Source organism: Alosa sapidissima, chromosome 5 (assembly GCF_018492685.1).
Source record: "Alosa sapidissima isolate fAloSap1 chromosome 5, fAloSap1.pri, whole genome shotgun sequence".
Lineage (NCBI taxonomy): Eukaryota > Metazoa > Chordata > Actinopteri > Clupeiformes > Clupeidae > Alosa > Alosa sapidissima.
In genome coordinates this window covers 33,828,678-33,847,601 of record NC_055961.1, presented here as the reverse complement: position 1 = coordinate 33,847,601, position 18,924 = coordinate 33,828,678, and the positions used below count along the sequence as shown (strand labels likewise).

Sequence of the window (18,924 nt, the reverse complement as noted above, 5' to 3'; positions counted from 1 at the left end):
AAAAAAGCCTTTCTCCCACTGTAAAAACTGAAGAGGTCCCCTCTAAGAACTTCAAACGAGAACGGCACTAGAACGGCACATATTGCAATAGAACAGCAATAAAACAGTAGAGAATAAAAGCAGGAATAATATCAAGTACGGATACAGTACGGAGAATATCAAATCGCCTTAGATATAGAGGAACTTAGGACATGGAGAGGGAAAAAAAAAGACTGCCATTCAAAAGAAATTGGATCGACTGCCTCCTATGTAGGAGTACATGTTTTCCGTTACTTGGACAAATAGATTTTTAGTTTCGTAGGTTTCTTAACGCACAGCAGGGTGAGAAGCAAGAAGCAGAGGCCGAGCAGCAGTCTGGGGGCACAGTGACGCTCCGCGTTTAGCATGTGTTCAACTGCCCGTAATGTGTGTGTTTACTACCGGCCCAACAAAGTGTCTGACTCAAAAGTCATTCCGGTCCAGGTACCACTGTGATTACCCGGGTACCGCCACTGCAAGAGTGTTTTTCAATTAGAGGCCAACAGGTGAAGAGAATTGTCAGCGTTAAAAGCCCCCCCCCCCACACACAACCCCTATTTTGTAAATGAAAAGTCAACCACTATGAATTATTTTTTTTTGCCTGCATGAAAACCTGCTCTACAAGACTACAAAGTGATGAATGGTAAATTACAGGCGTTGCAATGCCACTCCTAAACTCTAGAGTGTGCTGTTGCAGTACATTTCAGGCAAAGAGCTCTGCAAAGGCGTCACCCCAACAGGAAGCTTAATACAGTAGACAGGCCTGCCAGTCTCTAATATGCTAGCTCTGATTAAATGATAATGACAGACTGCTTGTTGATTTTTGGCTCCCCCGCAAAAACAAAATTTCTCTAACATTTCAAAATCATTTTTTTCTGTACAGCTTATCATAATTTCTGTTGATCAGGATAGGAAGGAATGTTGTTGGAGGACTGATGTGGTGTGTTAATACAGGGCTATGTACAGAGGACGTCTGGAGCCTGTTCTGGATTCGTGTCTACTGTGAGCTTCTGGAGTGCACCATGCGCGAGACGGGGGCGCCTCTCAGAAGAGGAAAAGAAAAAAAAAAAAAACAACCCACTATATTACACCCAGAGGCAACACCAGGGAATCTCACAATGGTGAGGATTTCAGAATAGAGCTCCAACCCCACGTACCAGCGCCCAAGGTGCATGCATGTGGCTTTAGGTGTGTGTGTGTGTGAGTGTGTGTGTGAGAATACATTTGTATAAGATCTGTGGGGATACTGATAACAGCATTTAAGTGGGTACACATGTGTCTCGGTAATAGAGCAGAACACAGCTGCACCCATCGGTTCTGAGCTGTATGCAAGCAACATCGTTTAAACATTGTGTGGTGTGTACAGGCGTATGAAAAGAGGGCTTGTTGTAGGGAGTAGAAGATAACCTCAACGACAACAAGCACAAACAGCAGAGTGGAATGGCAGTGGGAGCTCCTTGCTGTTCACCAGTTCATGATGCAGTTCCTGTTCAGAGTCATGAAGTACACCTGGCTGCTGCCCCCAGAGCGCACCGAGGCGAAAAACACCTGGGAAGAGTGTACAAGAGCACATATGGGTCACTCAAATATCCAGCAGACATCAGTAATTGTAATGGTGGATATATTGAATGCATGTGAATGAACATACGCATATGAACATGAACATATGAATTTCAATGTGGTATGTCTATTTAAGTCTATTTATATCGCACATTTCATACTCAGGGGTCATTTAATGTGCTTTGCATAAACAAAGGCAAAGAGTAATAGTAAAGCATAAGATGGTAATAGTTAAAAAAGTAGTTGAAAAAAGTACATCATATAATTAAAGAACTAAAAAAAGGAAGTGTGCAAGTGGAAGGGTTCATTTGGCTGTATGGGAGTGTGAATGTACAGTATATGGGTCCTAGGGATGGAAACAGCTGTGTGTGGCAGCTGTACTTCACTCTTCAATGTGTGTATCTCTGCACCTTGACCATCTGAATTTCCCTCTTTGGGATAATAAAGTTGACTTTGACTCACCTTATCGTTTCTCTCGCACAGGAACTTGAGCCTCTGGGCTCTCTTGTGCATGAAGACGCCGTCAAGATGGCCCGTCTCCACGGCACGGATCTCAATGGCCTTCTCGCCCCAACCCATGATCTGGTTGGAGCAGATGTGCGCTACGAGAACAAGATGGAGCAAGTCTCGCAAATTAATCTGGACTTCCTTTGCTGACAATGTATGTGTGTATTTATAATTTGTGTGCGTGTACTGTATGTGAGTGAGTTGGAATAAGTGTGTGAGTGAAGGAGTGAGCATCTGAGTGAGAGAGTGTGTGTGAGTGATTCTGAGTGAGAGAATGTGTGTGAGTGGTAAGTATATATACTCTTTTGATCCCGTGATTGTGTGTGACAGTAAGTGAGTGCGTATGTGTGAGACTGAGTGAGTGAGGTAGTGTGTGAGTGAGTGAGTGAGTGACTTACCCACAGAGGTGGGCATCTCTCCCCACTGCAGCACCACATCCTTGATGATGCGGCCGTAGGTGTTGACGTAGACGCCCTCATCCTCGTAGCAGAGCAGCATCTCCATGCCGTCAGAGCTTGGCAGGAACACGATGGCGTGGGGAGTCACCTGACTCTGAATCTGAGGGAGCCACAACAGGGGACAGATGGTGTGGAATCATACAATTGGGTTTACACATTTAGTTGAAAAGAAAACATGCAATCATCCCATTAAACCAATGCAGTACAAACTGTGAACATGTTTGTCTTCCGTCCTACAAAGTCTGGGCAGGCTACTAATACCACTTTTTTAAGATATTAATGCCCAAACGTGGCCTCTAAGATGAAGTATTTTTGAGAGAGGTGAAAAAAGGTGAAAAAAAATATGAAAATATTGGAATTTAACACAAATATTTTGCAGGTTTTGTAAAAAAAAACATTTTGGGGATCTAAACATTATGTTGACAAATTTTGAGCAAAATGTGAGATGTTGCGGCAACAAATTTCCTGGATTATTCTATCAGATTTGACATAGAATGACTCACATAACATATGGTGTACAGCACAAGGTTAGCGGAAGTGAAAGTAAATTAGCAGATCCGCCCAGTGACTCATATCCGCTCCAAAAATGTAACAATTTAAAATGTTCTTTCCTGGCCCATTCCAAACCGTTTTTGCATAATCTTGCTTACATGCAGTCAGACAAACCACACCAAAAATATAGCCTCCCAGAGGGAGGTAAGGAAGGCATTTAATCCAGAAACTGGCTGTGTGCACCTGACATGTTGCTTATTCCTGCCTACTTTCAGTATGTCGAGAGGGAGATCACTGGCTGAGTGAAGGAATTTGATAAGGACAAATCCTGTCAGGACATGATAACATTTCCAAATGTCAGAGTACACTGAACTGAATAAGAACTGACTGGCCTTTAAATGAAGTACCGGTAGTGGTGACACAAAGCTAGTTTACTTTTCGCTCCTTTACGTTTTTGCCATGGTCTTCATTTGAAGAAGATTATTTTCTGGCAAATTCTCCATCTTAACATTTTTTTCTTTACCAACACACATGTTCTTCTATGTTGGATTGCCATCTCAAGTTTGCTGAAATTTGCTTTGTTTGTTTTTATTTGTCTCTAATGCAACTACTTTCTATGTGTTGATCGGATGTAGCTCATTAAGTCTGCTTAAGTTATGATTCCTGATATTTCAGCACAGTAAATCAGTCACACAGAGCAAACCTCTGAGAAGGCAACCACCATTTTCCAACATGTTTATATCATTGTTCAGTGTTTTGAGCTACTGTGAATAAGGGCTTACATGCACAGGGATGTAGATGTCGTAGTTGTTTCCAGAGTCCACATCGATGGCATGGAAGCCAGCGCTGGACCCGTAGATGACCTTAAGCCTCTGGCCCTCCTCCACCGTCAGATCCACCAAACAGGGCCTATGGGGCAGGTCACTGAAAGACTGCAGGGGGGTGTCAGAAAAGTGAAAGGGGGAGAGAGAATGGTAAGTAGGTTGGGGGGAAGGGAGAGAGAGAGAGAGAGAGAGAGAGAGAAAGAGAGAAGATATATTTAGGAATAGAGGGAGACAAAGCAAGACAGATCAAAGCAAAGTAAAAAAGGAGGAAATAAGAAATAAGACTTGTGTTCAGTAAACCATCTTTTTTGAAACTTGCCACTAAAAAAATCAAATGAGGAAACAAGTTGGAAAAACAAAGTCTGATGTAATGTACAGCAGACAGAGCCTACTGCAGACTGAGACTAGCAAAGGGAATATGGGCAGAGGGAGCTCAGGTGAAACCCATCCCAACCTTGAAAGCCATGAATTTGTGATAAGGCTTGGGAGCCCAGGCGTACACCTCCACTGCATTCTTCAAAGCGATGACCAGAAATTTGATTCTCTCGTATTTCACTGTGGACAGAAGCACATGTGCACGTGTCAGAGCTTATCGCTCACATTCCTATACTGCCTCCAGCTTTAATGGCAGCAAAGGCCATATCGAAGTAAACAACATCAAACAAGTTGGTAAGATAATATTCAACAGCAGTCATTTGAGTAGTTGAGGGACAAGAATAAAATTCTTTGCACGTATTATTTAACCTTTGTAGAAATTCAATCATTCTACACCATATACTGCAATGTTATACTTGTACTTTTCTCTGATTTCATTTACAGACATTATCAATTTGTTTCTAAAACTAAAAGGCAAGCAGAAAGTAATTCAGCAGAATACAACTATTGATCAGAGTGTTTGTATGAAGGTGCATATAATGGTGTATAGTAACTCTTAAGGGGATGGCAGACAACAACAACAACAACGCTTAGCACTTTATCAAGGCACCCAAAGTACTTAACAGTGAAGGGGGACTTCACTAACCGCCACCAATGTGTAGCACCCACCGACCTGGGTGATTGCACGCCAGCCTTTATGTGGCATATGCGCCACCAATGTGACACCACACCACACCTCTTCTTCATTTCCTCTCTGTTGGTTAATGGCGCCGCTGGCCTCACTCACCCACTTTGTAGTGCACACAGCCCTCCATCTCCCCAACAGTGGTCCAGCCCTGTTTCTTCTCCACCTCGGGGTCGTTGTGCAGAATCTTATTGCGGAGCCAGGCCAGGTAGTACACACGCACTTTATTCTTCTTCCCTGTCAGGGGAGAGAGAGGTCGGCATGTTAATCTCTTGTACTGAGCTTGGAGAGGAAATAGCACTACCTGTGCCTACATGCTAGTGTTGGTTCCTGATCGTGATTGGATGATCTTGTGACTATCTTGATACCAAGGCTTTAACAACCAAGACCATAGCTTTTTCACAGTAGCACCATAATCATTCTTAAATGTTCTATAAAATCAAGCAAAATAAATGATTTGGCACATGCCAAAATAAGGGGACAAAGACATTAACAGTTAAAAGTCCACATGCAAGTATGATGATGTCATTTTCTTAACTTCAGGAACTGCATTCCATAAATGTCAGTATGAGAGACTATGTATAGTGAGTGACAGAATAGGTGCACAGTTTGCCAGCAGAAACTTGTGTGAGCAATTATGCTGAGTTAGTAGAACTGTGTAACTCGAAAATAACATACACTTGCAAATTGTCCATCCTGTTGGTTAGCACATGGCACAGTTAAGAGCACATGCAAGATTGACTGTGTGTGTGTGTGTGTGTGTGTGTGTGTGTGTGTGTGTGTGTGTGTGTGTGTGTGTATGTATGTGTCACACAGAAGTCGACCTGATATAGTGATGAGCAGGTTGAGTCCCTCTAGGACGTCCATCTGCTGGAATCTGCGCGAGTTGATGAGGGGGTAGACTTTCCCCTGACCGCTACGGTCCAACAGTTTCAGTCCATTCTCTGTACCGACCAGTAGGTTCACACCTATAGCACACCCAAAACACACACACACACGGAGCCAGTTATATACAATATACAGTATGACATTAAGTAACATTAAATGACCAATCATACAGTGAGCATGCACGCACGCAGACACATCGAGTGGTGCAGACTCACCCCACAGAGCAGCGCACAGAATCTCAGAGTTGAAACGCTTCTTGTATTTGCGGATCTCGGGCGTATCGCTGTGGGGGCGAGTATTGGTGGGGTTCACGTTCACCATGGAGCCCTTGCGCACTTCAGCCTTCAGCTGCTCAAACCGCGGCCCCAAAGCTGAGAGCACAGGGAAGGAATGGTCATAATTTACAAACACAAAATAACAAACAATGTTTTGTCTGTTTGCCTGTCTCTAATCATCAGGAAAGGCAGAGGGATTTCAAACGGTGAGATACAAACCTCAAAACCACAAATATGCAATAAGAGCCCTTTATTTTATGCAGCATCTGCACAAGTGTGCTGTACTCACTTCCTGGAATGGACTCCCCTGTCCCACCTTGTGGATGGTACATTCCCAGATCCACAAAAGTAGTGAAGGAGGACTTGCCAGATGCCTTGACCAGACCACGTGACTGATACTAAAACAAAAGAATGCAGACAGAGTTGTAAAACTAATTTGTTATTATAGGTATTAATCTGCCTGTCATGGAGGAATGCACTGGTTTGTGAGTAGTAGATTACTTACACAGTACTATATGACTATAGCACTAAACACAGAGACAACACAGTAAAAATGCTTGGTCTTGGTATACCTTCATTCTGGTTATTAAACTTTAATTGACTGCCATGTCACATAATTACAACATAATGTACTAGAAGAGTAATAAATGAATGCAATCATTTAACAAAATGTACGATCCTCCTCAGACTACTGACAGTAGCATGAACTATAACAGACCAGCTGATAAAGCTAGCTTGGCTAGGCTAGTGTAAAAGCAACATGGACTAGACCAGCTAATAAAGCTAGCTCAGCTAGGCTAGTAGAGAAGCAGGATACTCCAACAGACCAGCTGATAAAGTTAGCTCGGCTAGGCTAATGGAGAAGCAGGATGGACTATAACAGGCCAACTGGTAAATTTAGCTCAGATAGGCTGGTGGAGAAGTAGCATGGACTAGACCAGCTAATAAAGCTAGCTCAGCTAGGCTAGTAGAGAAGCTGCATGGACTAACAGACCAGCTGATAAAGCTACCTCAGCTAGGCTGGTGGAGAAGCAGGATGGACTAACAGACCAGATGATAAAGCTACCGCAGCTAGGCTAGTGGAGAAGCAGAATACTCTAACAGACCAGCTGATAAAGCTAGTTTAGCTAGGCTGGTGGAAAATCAGGATGGACTAACAGACCAGCCGAAAAAGCTAGCTCAGCTTGGCTGGTATAGAAGCAGAATGGACTAACAGACCAGCTGATAAAACTAGCTCAGCTTGGCTGGTATAGAAGCAGATTGGACTAACAGACCAGCTGATAAAGCTAGCTCAGCTAGGCTGTTGGAGAATCAGGAGGACTCACATCATAGGCAGAGTCTTTCCCTGGCGAGGAGGTGGAGTCAGTGGGGGAGTGGGAGGGCTGGACCACGTCAGGCAGGTTGGTGTAACCATTATGGCTACGCTTCTCTGGAGTCTGACGGAGAGCAGGACAAACATGTGGTCAGCATGTGCTCATGCCACTTGCTGGGTCCAGCAGAACCAGAACCAAAGTGCTGACTGCTGACCAAGACCAAATATCATTCCAAGTTGTCTTACTCTGACCCAGGCTGATAAAGACACTGTGCCGCACGCACGCACGCACGCACACACACACACACACACACACACACTTACTCGTTGCACCAGCATTGTCTGGTCCCCGTACCCTCCAGCTCGCTCCTCCTCTCTCACCTCTCCTTCCTCTTCCTCATGGACCACCATGGTGTTCACAGAGTCGGTGTCTGCATCCCGCGGACTGCACAAACACACAGCACACCAGGATGAATGGGATGGGGGGTTATCCATGTATATAGTATGTACAACATATATGTACATATGTGTGCGTGTGCGTGTGGGTGGATGGATGGATATCCACTACTGTGCTCTAGTTCTTTCTTCTATCTGAGACAATTTGACAACCTTGAACTCATCTCTACCCTTATACAACAACATCCTGCAGCTTCATCTTGTATACTTTCCTTCTCTCAAGTGCACTTAATCTCAACCCTCATACAACAACATCCTGCAGCGTCATCTTGTATACTTTCCTTCTCTCAAGTGCACTTAATCTCAACCCTCATACAACAACATCCTGCAGCTTCATCTTGTATACTTTCCTTCTCTCAAGTGCACTTAATCTCAACCCTCATACAACAACATCCTGCAGCTTCATCTTGTATACTTTCCTTCTCTCAAGTGCACTTAATCTCTACCCTCATACAACAACATCCTGCAGCTTCATCTTGTATACTTTCCTTCTCTCAAGTGCTTAATCTTAAGCTTAAACTTAATCTCAGAGTGCTGGTACCTGGGAATGGCTCCTCACAGGGTAGAATTCTTTGTCTCTAGCTACCGAAACACTCCCTAGGTTTCAGCCTCTTCCTCTCTTTATTTCTCTCTCTCTCTCTCTACCCCCCCCCCCCCCCCCTCTCTCTCTCTCTCTCTCACCGGTCAGTTGGGCTCTCCTCCTCCTCCGGTCCTTCTCCGCTCTCGCTCTCCTCACTGCTCTCGCTACTCTCCGAGGAAGAGGAGTAGTCGTTGGCCTTCGCCGGGGGTCTGGGCTGCTCTTCAGCCCGCTCCTTAGAGTAGAGCCCGTGGTCCTGATACACACCAAGGAACACACGCACACACACACACACACACAGACACAGACAAAATACAAACCCAGTAAGAGCAGTGTATGGATTTGTAAGATATTACAAAAAATTTTTAAAGCTCACAAAATGACATGATAGACAAGCAGACATTGGACACGTTCTGAGGGACATGCAGTCTACATCAAGGCAGGGGATTTAAACAGTATAATCTGATTAGCATTGCATTGGTCATTTGGGGGTCACTGTACGGACGTGATGATCCACAAGCCAGCTTTAACACCAAAGCACCTGGCATGCAGATGCAGACGCAGTCATACACACACACACACACACACACACACATCAAGCTCTTACACATACACACCTGCACCTGACATGCAGATGCAGTCATACTCATACACACACACACACACGCACACACGTGCGCGCTCTGGCGGTTAGACACACACATACACCAGCCATCGGTTACTGACCTCTCCTATAGCTCGCTTATAACTCTGGGCATCATAGATGGACAGTTTGGTAGAGAGGGGGTAAAAAAGGGGTTATCAAGAGGAGTTGGGGGTGGGGGATGGGGTGTCAGTGAGGGTGAAGGTCAGGACACAGAGGGAGGTGTGCAAGCGACAGGATTCCCAAAAAGAAAAAAGAAAGAGGGAGAAGGAGGGAAAGAGAAAGGAGGTTAGTGCATAGTGTCTATTCATTGCTCAGGAAAGATGGTGGGATAGAGTGTCTGAAAAGGATGAAAAGTTTTACAGGCAACTGGTATGTGGAGACTACAGTGAACAGTATTCACTGGAAACATACGAGTGTCTGAGGACATCATAAAAGCAAGAGTGGCATCCATAGGCTACAGTAGAGGGAACTTTACTGTTTAAAATGACAGTATCAGCAAACACCTTGTAATATACTGTAAAACACTTTTGAGGCCTATATTCATCTTTGCTTAAAAATAAAAGCAAGAATATATAGCCAATATATTTAAAAAAATATAAAAGAATGGTCGAACTGAATCAGTATATTGAACAACCAAATGTGTGCTATTTAAACCCTGAGAGGAGAGTGGGCGGGTGGCGTTGCGTGGCGTGGCAGGGGACTGTGCGGGCGGAGAGAGGCGTGCAGACCTACCGCTGGGCGACTGGGTCGCGAGGAGGTGCGTGACTCCCCTGGCTTGTGCCGCCCGTCGTGGTGCAGGATGGGAGACGAATCCATTTTAGAGGAGCCTGGAGGAGATGATGGAGGGGGGAGGGAAACAAATCTCATTAACACACACGCACACACAGTATACACACACACACATACCACAGCTGCCCAACTGCCTAGTCTGGACACATATGTACGCACGCACGCACGCACACACACACACACACACACTGACCCAGGATGTGGTGTCGCTCCAGGGAGCCTGTCTGCGGCAGGTTGGACACCACGCTCATGCTGTCCCCCCTCTCCCAGCGGTCATTGCGGCTCAGATCGGGATTACTGCCCAAACAGAAAGCCCAATTAGCTCAGCACGGCATCACAGCAACAATCAATAATCTGGACAAGCAATTACCTCAGCCATTACACAAGACACACACAATAAATATCAATCTCATAAACTATAAGCTCAGATGACCTATCTGACATAAGTTATAATTATGTCTATGTCTGTGTGTGTGTGTGTGTGTGTGTGTGTGTGTGTGTGTGTGTGTGTGTGTGTGTGTGGTTGTGTCTGTCTTTAATTGTGGCTCACCTGGCGCGGACTGGATGTCTGATCCCAGAGGAGAGGTTGGTGTTCAGCGCCGTGGCGATGGAGGTAGTCCGCTGGGGAATCTGAGATGGATGGAGGAAGGAATACCAGGAGGACAGAGAGAGAGAGAGAGAGAGAGAGAGAGAGAGAGAGAGAGAGAGAGAGAGAGAGAGAGAGAGAGGAGGACCAAACAGATGGTCTTAGTGTGTGGAACATACACGGTCTTAAATCTTAGATTCTCTTCAATGACCAGAGGCAAATGGTGAAGACTGTCTGTCTGTGAAGTCTGTCTGTGTTTTTGAGTCCCAGTACTTACTTCTTGTTTTGCAAGGGGTTCTTGCAGAGTCTGTTGTTGATAGCTTGTTTTACAGCACACCAACCCAACATGTGTATACAGTATATATGAACGTCTTCAAAATCCCCCCTATTTGTTTCATTAGATTAATTTAAGCGCTTTATAGTACCACCTGTTTGCTTCGAAATCAAATTCTGTGTCAATGTACTTGCTTGCTCTCTAATTCATTTGCAAGAATGCAGCAGCAATGACAGTAAGTAAATGTGTGTTAGTCATTAGTTAGTAATTAGGAGGACTGTCTGGCTGATGCTTATGAATATTCAGATGACCATGGCCAAAAACAGAACTAACTGCCCTCAGAGGGGTCTGTTAACTACTAATCTGTAAATTTACTTTAACATGGCCAAATGTATAGCTATGTTTTGAGCATGTTAAGTGCATGTTTTGTATTTTGGGATGGGAAGGTGTTTCATTCTCACAAGTGGAGAAACTGCTTCTTATTTTAGCCCCACCACCACCCTCATCATCATCATCATCATCATCATCATCAGCTTCCAGTTTTGGCTCTCACTTTCGGTGGCTGCTCGATCTCGGGGAGGCGGATCCAGGGCCCGCGGTCGTCCCTCATTGGCCGCGGCTGCGGGGCTTGGCTCTCGGAGGTGGGGTCGGAGTTCTGGCGCACGAGCTCGCGGGGGTGGAGCGGGCGGGGGGTGGGGGTGGGGGAGGGCTCCTGCGTGGGGAAGGCGGACATGGTCTTAGTGGGCTGGTCGCACAGGGACTGCGAGCGGGGCACGGGCGCCGCGTACGGCTTCAGTGGCACCAGGTGGGCCATCTGGAACTGCTGGTGGGAAAGGTGGGGGTGGCGGCGGAGAGGGTGGGGTTGGTTGGAGTGGGGTGGAGCAATCACCAAGGTGAGAAGGGCGAGGGTTGAGGTGGGGTCACCAAGTGATTTACGGGGAAGGGAGAGTTAAGCAAATTTCGGAGGAGAGGATGTTATCGATTTTGATTGGAGGGAATAGGGAAAGGTTTTGGTGGGGAAAAATCACCAAAAGTACCAAAGATGTGTTGATGTTGAGGGTTTGTATCGATTGATCGTTGATCGTATAGTTTGCGTTCCAGTTTTTGATTTGATTTGATTTGTGGAGGTTCGAGCACAGGATGGGAGTCAGAGTCAAGGCCACCAGCAGAGGATCCGTGTGTCGCAAGCAGAAGAGGATAGCATTTCCCCACACAGCAGAGGAAGTCGAAACATGCAGGAGGAAAAGGGCAGAGACAGAAAACACCAAGGAAGAGAAGAGAAGAGGAGAGAGGGGAGGAGAGGAGAAGCACTTTAGAGACAGATTTAGATCTAGGCATCTAAGGCAGGAATGTTAGTAAAAGAAATAGCAAGAAGCCAAGTCTAACGAGGCACTTCCACTTGGTAGCATATTAACTATTACATAATCAGCTTTATGTGCATGGAAATGGCAAGTGAACTGTAAATACTGTGCAATGATTCGTAGTTTTACGGTTCATTTATTTGTCGCTCATCTCACCATATTTAAAGACAACCTGGTCTCTGACAGTCCCAACCCATCTTTCCAAACACATATTGTCCTCCATATGGTCAGCATCAGCGGGAAAAAAAGAGAGAGTGGGGAGAAGAAGAAAAAAAATACACAAACCTTGCCCTGTCCACCCTGCGGTTCGACCGGACGCTGCATGGGCGGGGTCTGGGCAGCCTGTGCAGCCCCTGATTGGTTGATGGAGTCAGAGCGTGACTGGATGTTGGTGTCGGACACGGTGGTGCAGAGTTTAGGCGAGCCCGTTCTGTTCAGCTTGCTCCGCTCCTCCACCTGTGAACCAGGAGACAGGACGGGTGGGGATTAAAAACATAAAGGGGGGTGGTGGTGGGGATTAAAAACATAAGACAGTGGGGGACATATACAGAAACACCACAAGAATTTATTATAAGAAATAAAAGAAAAGCACATAAGTAGTTGACTGAAAAAAGGAACAGTGCCAAAACAGATCCAGCACACACTGTACTCTCTCCCTTTGGCTCCCTCTCCCCTCCCCCGCTGTTGTGCGTGTTGGCACGTAGGCGGCCCCGCGCTCTCCCACTCACTTCGCGGGCCCACGCCGGCTTGTTGTTGGCCTCCAGGTTCTTGCTGTAGTGGTAGAGCTGGGGCTTCTTGTCCTGCTGCTGCTGCTGCTGTTGCTGCTGCTGCAGGGACACCAGGTAGGCGTGCTCCTGCTGCAGCTGCCTCTGCAGACGCTCCGACTGGCGCTGCTCCTCCAGCTGCTTACGCTTGTACTCCTGCGGACGCAGCGCAAACCGGGGGGGGGGGGGGGGTCAGAGGTCAGAGGAGAATGTGCGTCTGCGCAGGTCAACGTGATCAGGGAAATATGGGGATCTCTGTCTGCACATGACGAGATTGTGTGTAGGGGTTCAGGGGAGGGTTTGCATGCTGAGGGCAAACGGGTCGGGTCATGGGGGCATGTGAAGACTGGTGTTTATGGGAGTATGTTTCTGAGGTATTTTTGTTTGATCTTTTTTGGGATTGTATGCATAGGCACACACATGCATCTAACGTTTCACATAATAAAAACACAGACACACAGAAAGGGACATGCAGGCGCTTGCCTCTAGCGTGACAACGTGACAATGTTCTCAAGTGTTCCGTAACAGAACACCTCAATAAAGAAAAAACAGAAGCCCTGTTCTGTTTATCACGTTGAGGTAAAGACAGCATATGAGTTTATCATATCTGCCACTACACTTAAACTTCCTGAAGCCAGAGGAAGGACAGGGAAGTGGGGGAAAAACAGGGAAGAGGGGGAAAAATGAGATGCAGAGAGCAGGAAGTAGGAAACACAGAGGAGTTTACCATGAGCAAGGCCTGCTCCTGAAGCAACTGCTGCTGGAGTATTTCTAACTGTCGCTGTTCCTCCTCTAACTTATGCCTTATGAACTCCTGAAGAGAGAGAGAGAGGCAGAGAGAGAGAAAGAAATACAGTGGAAAGTAGCATGAGGGAAGAAGAAAAAAAGACAGGAAGACAGAGAGAAAGAGAGAGAAGGAGAGTGCAGGAGAAATAGGAACATTGCCAGGTTAAACAGGCTACACTGAGAGGGGGGTATGCTGGTACTTCAATTCCCCCGTCTCCTGGTTGGTTGAGCGAGCCAGATAGTGTGGAATGACTTAATGCAAAGTCTCTTAGCAACACTGACACTGCCATTATTCTCTTGTGCTGCTGCACTTGATAACGGGCCAACACATTTCTTAAATTCCTGCGATGTTTGTATAGTTTCTCCACCACTGAACTGCTGACACGGCGCCTGGGCTGGATGGAGAAAGTTAATGGCTGGCGGGCGGGGGGGGGGGGGGGGGGGGGGGGGGGGTGGTGTTGAATGTCCCTGCCCTGCCTGGGAAGCAGGTGCTGTGGGAGAGGAGCTTTCCTTTGCTCAGTCTAAGGAGCTTTCCTGTAATTCATACTGATTAGTGTGGAATGTTTCTGTCACTCCGAATCCCAGGAATGGGAGAGCAGTGGGGCTCACCCACTCTGGCTCACCCACAGAGCTCTGCAAACAACACTGGCACACTAGCTACCTCGCTCACAAACACACACTTACACTCACGCGCGCATTCACTGCTGCATCGTGAAAACCTGCTTCCATAGCAACCCCCGTCAGACATTCCAGGGCCAGAGAGATTTCACCGTGGAGCTCGAAGAGGCTGTGCGGAAGGCCACGCCTCTGGCGCGCCCCGATTGGATGGCTGCTACGCAGCGGCAAAGCTGATTGGTTACCTGCTCTCGCTCGGCCATCCTCCGGTCCTCCTCCCTCCGCATGTCATCCAGCCGGCGGTGGGGGCCCTTCTCCTGCTGTCGCACCATCTCTCGCTCTTTTCTCTGTTGCTAAGAGAGAGCGCGTGCATGCACACGAGAGAGGCAAAGAGAGAGAGAGAAAGAGAGAGAATGAGACAGACAGGGAGTGTGTTAGGTGGAGAGGAGAGGAAAGAAGGGGCAGAGAGAGAGAGAGAAAACACCAGGATGTGAGTCACTTGTACCTTCTTGGCTGAACAAATACAGTACATGCCCTGCTGCTGCTAAAACCATCTTGCATTCTCAAGAGTGGAGAAGAGGCATAGAGAGGGAGAGAGAGGGAGAGAGGAAAGAGGAGAGGAAAGAGGAGAGAGCGAGAGAGAGGAAAGAGGAGAGAGAGAGAGAGAGGAAAGAGGACAGACATTTGATGGAAATTGTGAGTCACTGGACTGCAACACTGCTATTTTTTCCTGTCCCCCTCTTTTAGCAATTCACACAAACATTAATAAGATTTGTATTTGAATTATTCAGCTCTGCATGCCGTTCCACCATTCAAACAGTCCTACATCCCCGCTCTCGCCTTGAGCCTGAACAGTTGCGCAAATGTTCCACTGTTTCCCCTGTGGATCCAGGGCCCATCCAGTAGATTAAATCCATATTGCTCAGAGAGGACTCCAGCATGCCAAGCCCTGCTTGCTGCCTGTGAGGGTGTCAATGGTGCGTTTGACCATATTCTTGTGTGGTTCCAACCCCTTTCCCAACATGATCCATTCCTTTAGTGCCGGGTGAACAAGTATGAGCACCGCCTTTGAAAACACGGCACCAAACAGAGCCCCCCCCATCCCGCCTCACACACACACACACACATTAGGACAACTATCCTTTGAAAGGCTTTTTTTTTTTCTCGCTCCTCTGTGTCGCACAATAGCCAGAGATAAATATAACTAGCTAATGATGCTTATTACATTACGGACGTGTGAATCCGCTTTTGTTGTCGCCAATTAATGGCCGACCATCTCCCAGGGAACAGACAAATGCTCTCTCCATCTCCCTCTCCTCCACTCAACCCTACCCTCCTCTTCTTCTTTAATGACATACACAATCAATTATTATCTGGGCGCACCATATATTGACAGCAACAGACTGAAAGAATGGCTGATTTGTCAAGAAAGCCTTTCATCTTAAAACGCAGCAACACAACACTGGCAAACTTCATTTGAACAGAAAGCACAGCTCATGGTGAGGAGCTCTGCTGTCAAGCCTCTGTTTACTGGCTGCAGCAGTGGCGGGGACCAAAGTGCTCTGAAGTCCGCAGCTGACTGTAGTCTGACTTTTCTTTTACCTGCGTCATCAACCTCAAGACTCTTCCTCGCCTTGTTTACTTACATCGGAGCTCTTATTAAGTGGAATACTACGCAATCAAAAGCGTACAGAAATCAATGCAGAAAGATGCATAGGGCCACGCAAGCAAGCAAAGTACCTACACAACAGCACTCTCCAGCATGGGAGTATATAGATATGCGACAGCGGCAGGTATTTTTAAACACGGTGGGCGGAAAGCGACTGCACAAGGGTAGTGTCAGTCATTTATATCCATCACAAGTAGTCATGTCAAGTGGTTGTTTAGGTTCGCCACTTATTTAGGATAACCATGCTTGTGGCTTTTTACAGTGTATATTTGTAGGTGCTGTTTATAGCAAGTGTGGAAAATAAAAATATGCATCTCGTTTGTATCTTGCTTGAGAGTTGTTCCAGATCAATTCAACACAAAAATTGCATTTTAGCATATTTATGCATTTTTCTAATTGTCGATTGTTTCAATCAAAAGAAGGTCAATGGTGGATAGGACAGTAATTCCAATGTGATATTAGAGAACTATGCATGATATCATCCCAGTGTGCAAATGTCCAGCAAAAAACTTGGTTTTGTTGAGAGGAGAGGAATATTTTAAAAAGTGGTACACATAATAATGCCATTGTGTCTATCCATAATTAAAAAGGCATATCTCAGCAATTAAATAAGATATCTGGCTGAAGTTTTGGCATAATAGTCATAGGGGACTGCTTGAAAATGAGTAAAAATCTGATACAATGTTGTCAGGCTGTTTGATCTAATATGTAATGACCAGTACATTGAGGTCATTGTAAGTCTTTTTGGACAGAAACATCTGCTAAGAACCACAAACATAAACATTAAAATAACTATGAGAAATGATTTTGAATTGATATGAAGAGCTACGTGACTAGTCAGTGACTGGCACAGAGGTGGACATGATGAATAAGGTCACCCTATTGAGGCCAACAGTGTCCATGGGACTAACACTGCTTGGCTACCACTGCTACTGTTGCTGATGTTGTTGGGATGGTTTCCATGGCAGCAACAGCGGAGATGGCAGTGTTAGAGGGGCACCCTACCTCCTCCAGGCGGCGTCTCTGCTCCTTCTGCTCCTCGATGCGTTTCTGGCGGTCGTGCAGCAGCTGGCGCTTGTGCTCCTCGGGGTCGCGGCGCTGCGCGGCCAGCTGGGCCTGCTGCCGCTTCAGGGCCTCCGAGCGCTCCTTGTTCTCCTGCTGCAGACGCAGGAAGTCCCGCCGCAACGTCGACTCGCCCGGGACGTTCAGGATGGAGCTGAGAGAAGCACACGCACCGCAGACAAGGGGGGGGGGGGGGAGGATGAGAGGAGGGGGAGGGAGAATGATACACGATACATAGAGAAATTCATAAAGAAGAAAGAAAACAATATAAGCATCAGACACAGACAGCACAAAAATAAGGAATAGGAAATAATGAGTCGGTGCAAGAATCAAAGAGGAAAAAATGAAGAGAGCGAATAGAGATGGAAGTTAAAGTTCAAGATAATGATGCAAAAGAGAGAAGAGAAGAGATCAAAAGGGCCAAAACAAAAACAGAGACAGAGAGAGAGAGAGCGCAGATAGGCATCGTGAGAAACAGCTGTAGGTGAAACACAACAAGCCCAGAGATGTTGGGGCAGGTGTGTCACAGCAGGTCCCATGCCCACGGGGGGGCGGCCCGACCTGTAGGGGCAGCAGCAGTGCCAGTCACACGTCACACGACACCTCTCTCTTCTCATTAGCTCACTGCTACAGAGCTGTGTCTTAGACCCAGCTGCTGACATTACGCATGGTGAGAAGGGAGAGACCTCGGAAAAGAGTGTGATGAAGAGCAAGTGACCCTTCGGCGAGGCTCTGCGGGACGTGAGCTGGAGCCTGTGTCAGTTCTGATTACCTGGACTCTCGGTCGTCCCCACGGTTCTCATCGTCGTCATCACTGCCACTGTACTCATACTCAGTCTCCTCTGTGGGATGGGGTGAGAGAGAGAGAGAGGTAAAGATAGAGAAACAGAAAAGAAAATAGAGTAAAGGAGTCCATAAATACCTGTTATGAACTAAAATAATGCATATTATCTATTAACATATTAATACCAAAAATTCATATAGACGGTCATCATTGATTGACTGTACATAGATACGGTTACAGTTGATGATCACCAGTTGCATAACACGCATATCAAGTTCAACGACCCCACCCACGCACAGACAAACACAACCACCTACATAGCCACTCCCTAGCCAAGGGGGAAAAAAGACAACGCTTGGGCGTCGCATCTATAAACTGCAGTGGCTCGGAGCTGCTCATAGCGGCATGGCCGCTGGGACTCACCTTTCTCGCCGCGCTTCTTGCGGGTGCGGTCGATGTGGTCCTTGAGCTGGATGCGCACCTGCCTCTCGGTGGGCTGGTCCCGGATGAAGGAGTGCTTGAGCAGCTGCTCGGTGGAAGGCCGGCTGGGGTACGTCTTGACCAGGCAACCCTCGATGAAGTCAATGAACTTCTTGGACCTGGACACACAGGACAGGGTGGAGAGGAGAGCAGAGCAGGAAAGAGAGACAATAAGATGAGGAACCGCACAGTAGTCCAAGGTGTCCAATGTTGAGTCTCTGGACACAACCATAAAAGGTCAAGCCATGTAATGAACCATGCATCTGAACTGCATTTGTGTGCACATATTTGAGTGCTCATTCAATCTTAACGATTGCTTTCAGTTGTGTTATTCATTCTTTCTCAATTATTATTTTATTATTATTATATATTTTCAGGCCCTTTGGGATTTTAAGGTGTTTTGTGATCTCTAATTTCTTCCAATCAGCTATGGTCAGGAGGTCAGTAGCAGTCCCTCTCTGCCGCTGGCCCATGTCTGGTGACCGCTGGTATGTGTTGTTTACACCCGTGACAAGCTGGTCTGAGTTGCACTCATGACCCTGACATGTCACGCCCTCCCTCCCTCCCCAGATCATGACTGAGACTCATCCACAGCCTGGCTAATGGATTTACGCCGAAGGAGCTGTCAAGTCAACAAACATACGCATCACAGCTCAGCTTTAGTCTTGAATGCATTTCGGT

At 46.6% G+C, this 18,924-nt stretch overlaps 1 protein-coding gene across 7 annotated transcripts in view; it reads right to left on the bottom strand.

Annotated features, from left to right (window-relative positions):
• mink1 (misshapen-like kinase 1) overlaps window positions 1-18,924 on the bottom strand; it is a 31,877-nt gene continuing 12,953 nt past the window's right edge. For 3 of the 7 annotated variants that reach the window (XM_042092481.1, XM_042092483.1, XM_042092482.1), the window contains 24 exons: window positions 18,187-18,362; window positions 17,752-17,821; window positions 16,923-17,133; window positions 14,494-14,601; window positions 13,575-13,661; window positions 12,812-13,003; window positions 12,369-12,539; window positions 11,276-11,542; window positions 10,413-10,492; window positions 10,056-10,159; window positions 9,806-9,900; window positions 9,154-9,177; window positions 8,532-8,683; window positions 7,719-7,839; window positions 7,408-7,518; window positions 6,372-6,480; window positions 6,023-6,178; window positions 5,744-5,887; window positions 5,022-5,156; window positions 4,314-4,414; window positions 3,818-3,967; window positions 2,484-2,643; window positions 2,041-2,180; window positions 1-1,566 (listed from right to left, as the gene is read on the bottom strand). In XM_042092481.1, the coding sequence (XP_041948415.1) occupies window positions 1,483-1,566; window positions 2,041-2,180; window positions 2,484-2,643; window positions 3,818-3,967; window positions 4,314-4,414; window positions 5,022-5,156; window positions 5,744-5,887; window positions 6,023-6,178; window positions 6,372-6,480; window positions 7,408-7,518; window positions 7,719-7,839; window positions 8,532-8,683; window positions 9,154-9,177; window positions 9,806-9,900; window positions 10,056-10,159; window positions 10,413-10,492; window positions 11,276-11,542; window positions 12,369-12,539; window positions 12,812-13,003; window positions 13,575-13,661; window positions 14,494-14,601; window positions 16,923-17,133; window positions 17,752-17,821; window positions 18,187-18,362 (3,148 nt within the window). In that variant the 3' untranslated portion in view covers window positions 1-1,482. The remainder of the gene's footprint in view (window positions 1,567-2,040; window positions 2,181-2,483; window positions 2,644-3,817; window positions 3,968-4,313; window positions 4,415-5,021; window positions 5,157-5,743; window positions 5,888-6,022; window positions 6,179-6,371; window positions 6,481-7,407; window positions 7,519-7,718; window positions 7,840-8,531; window positions 8,684-9,153; window positions 9,178-9,805; window positions 9,901-10,055; window positions 10,160-10,412; window positions 10,493-11,275; window positions 11,543-12,368; window positions 12,540-12,811; window positions 13,004-13,574; window positions 13,662-14,493; window positions 14,602-16,922; window positions 17,134-17,751; window positions 17,822-18,186; window positions 18,363-18,924) is intronic. The other 4 variants (XM_042092485.1, XM_042092484.1, XM_042092487.1 and 1 more) reach the window with 4 other exon arrangements.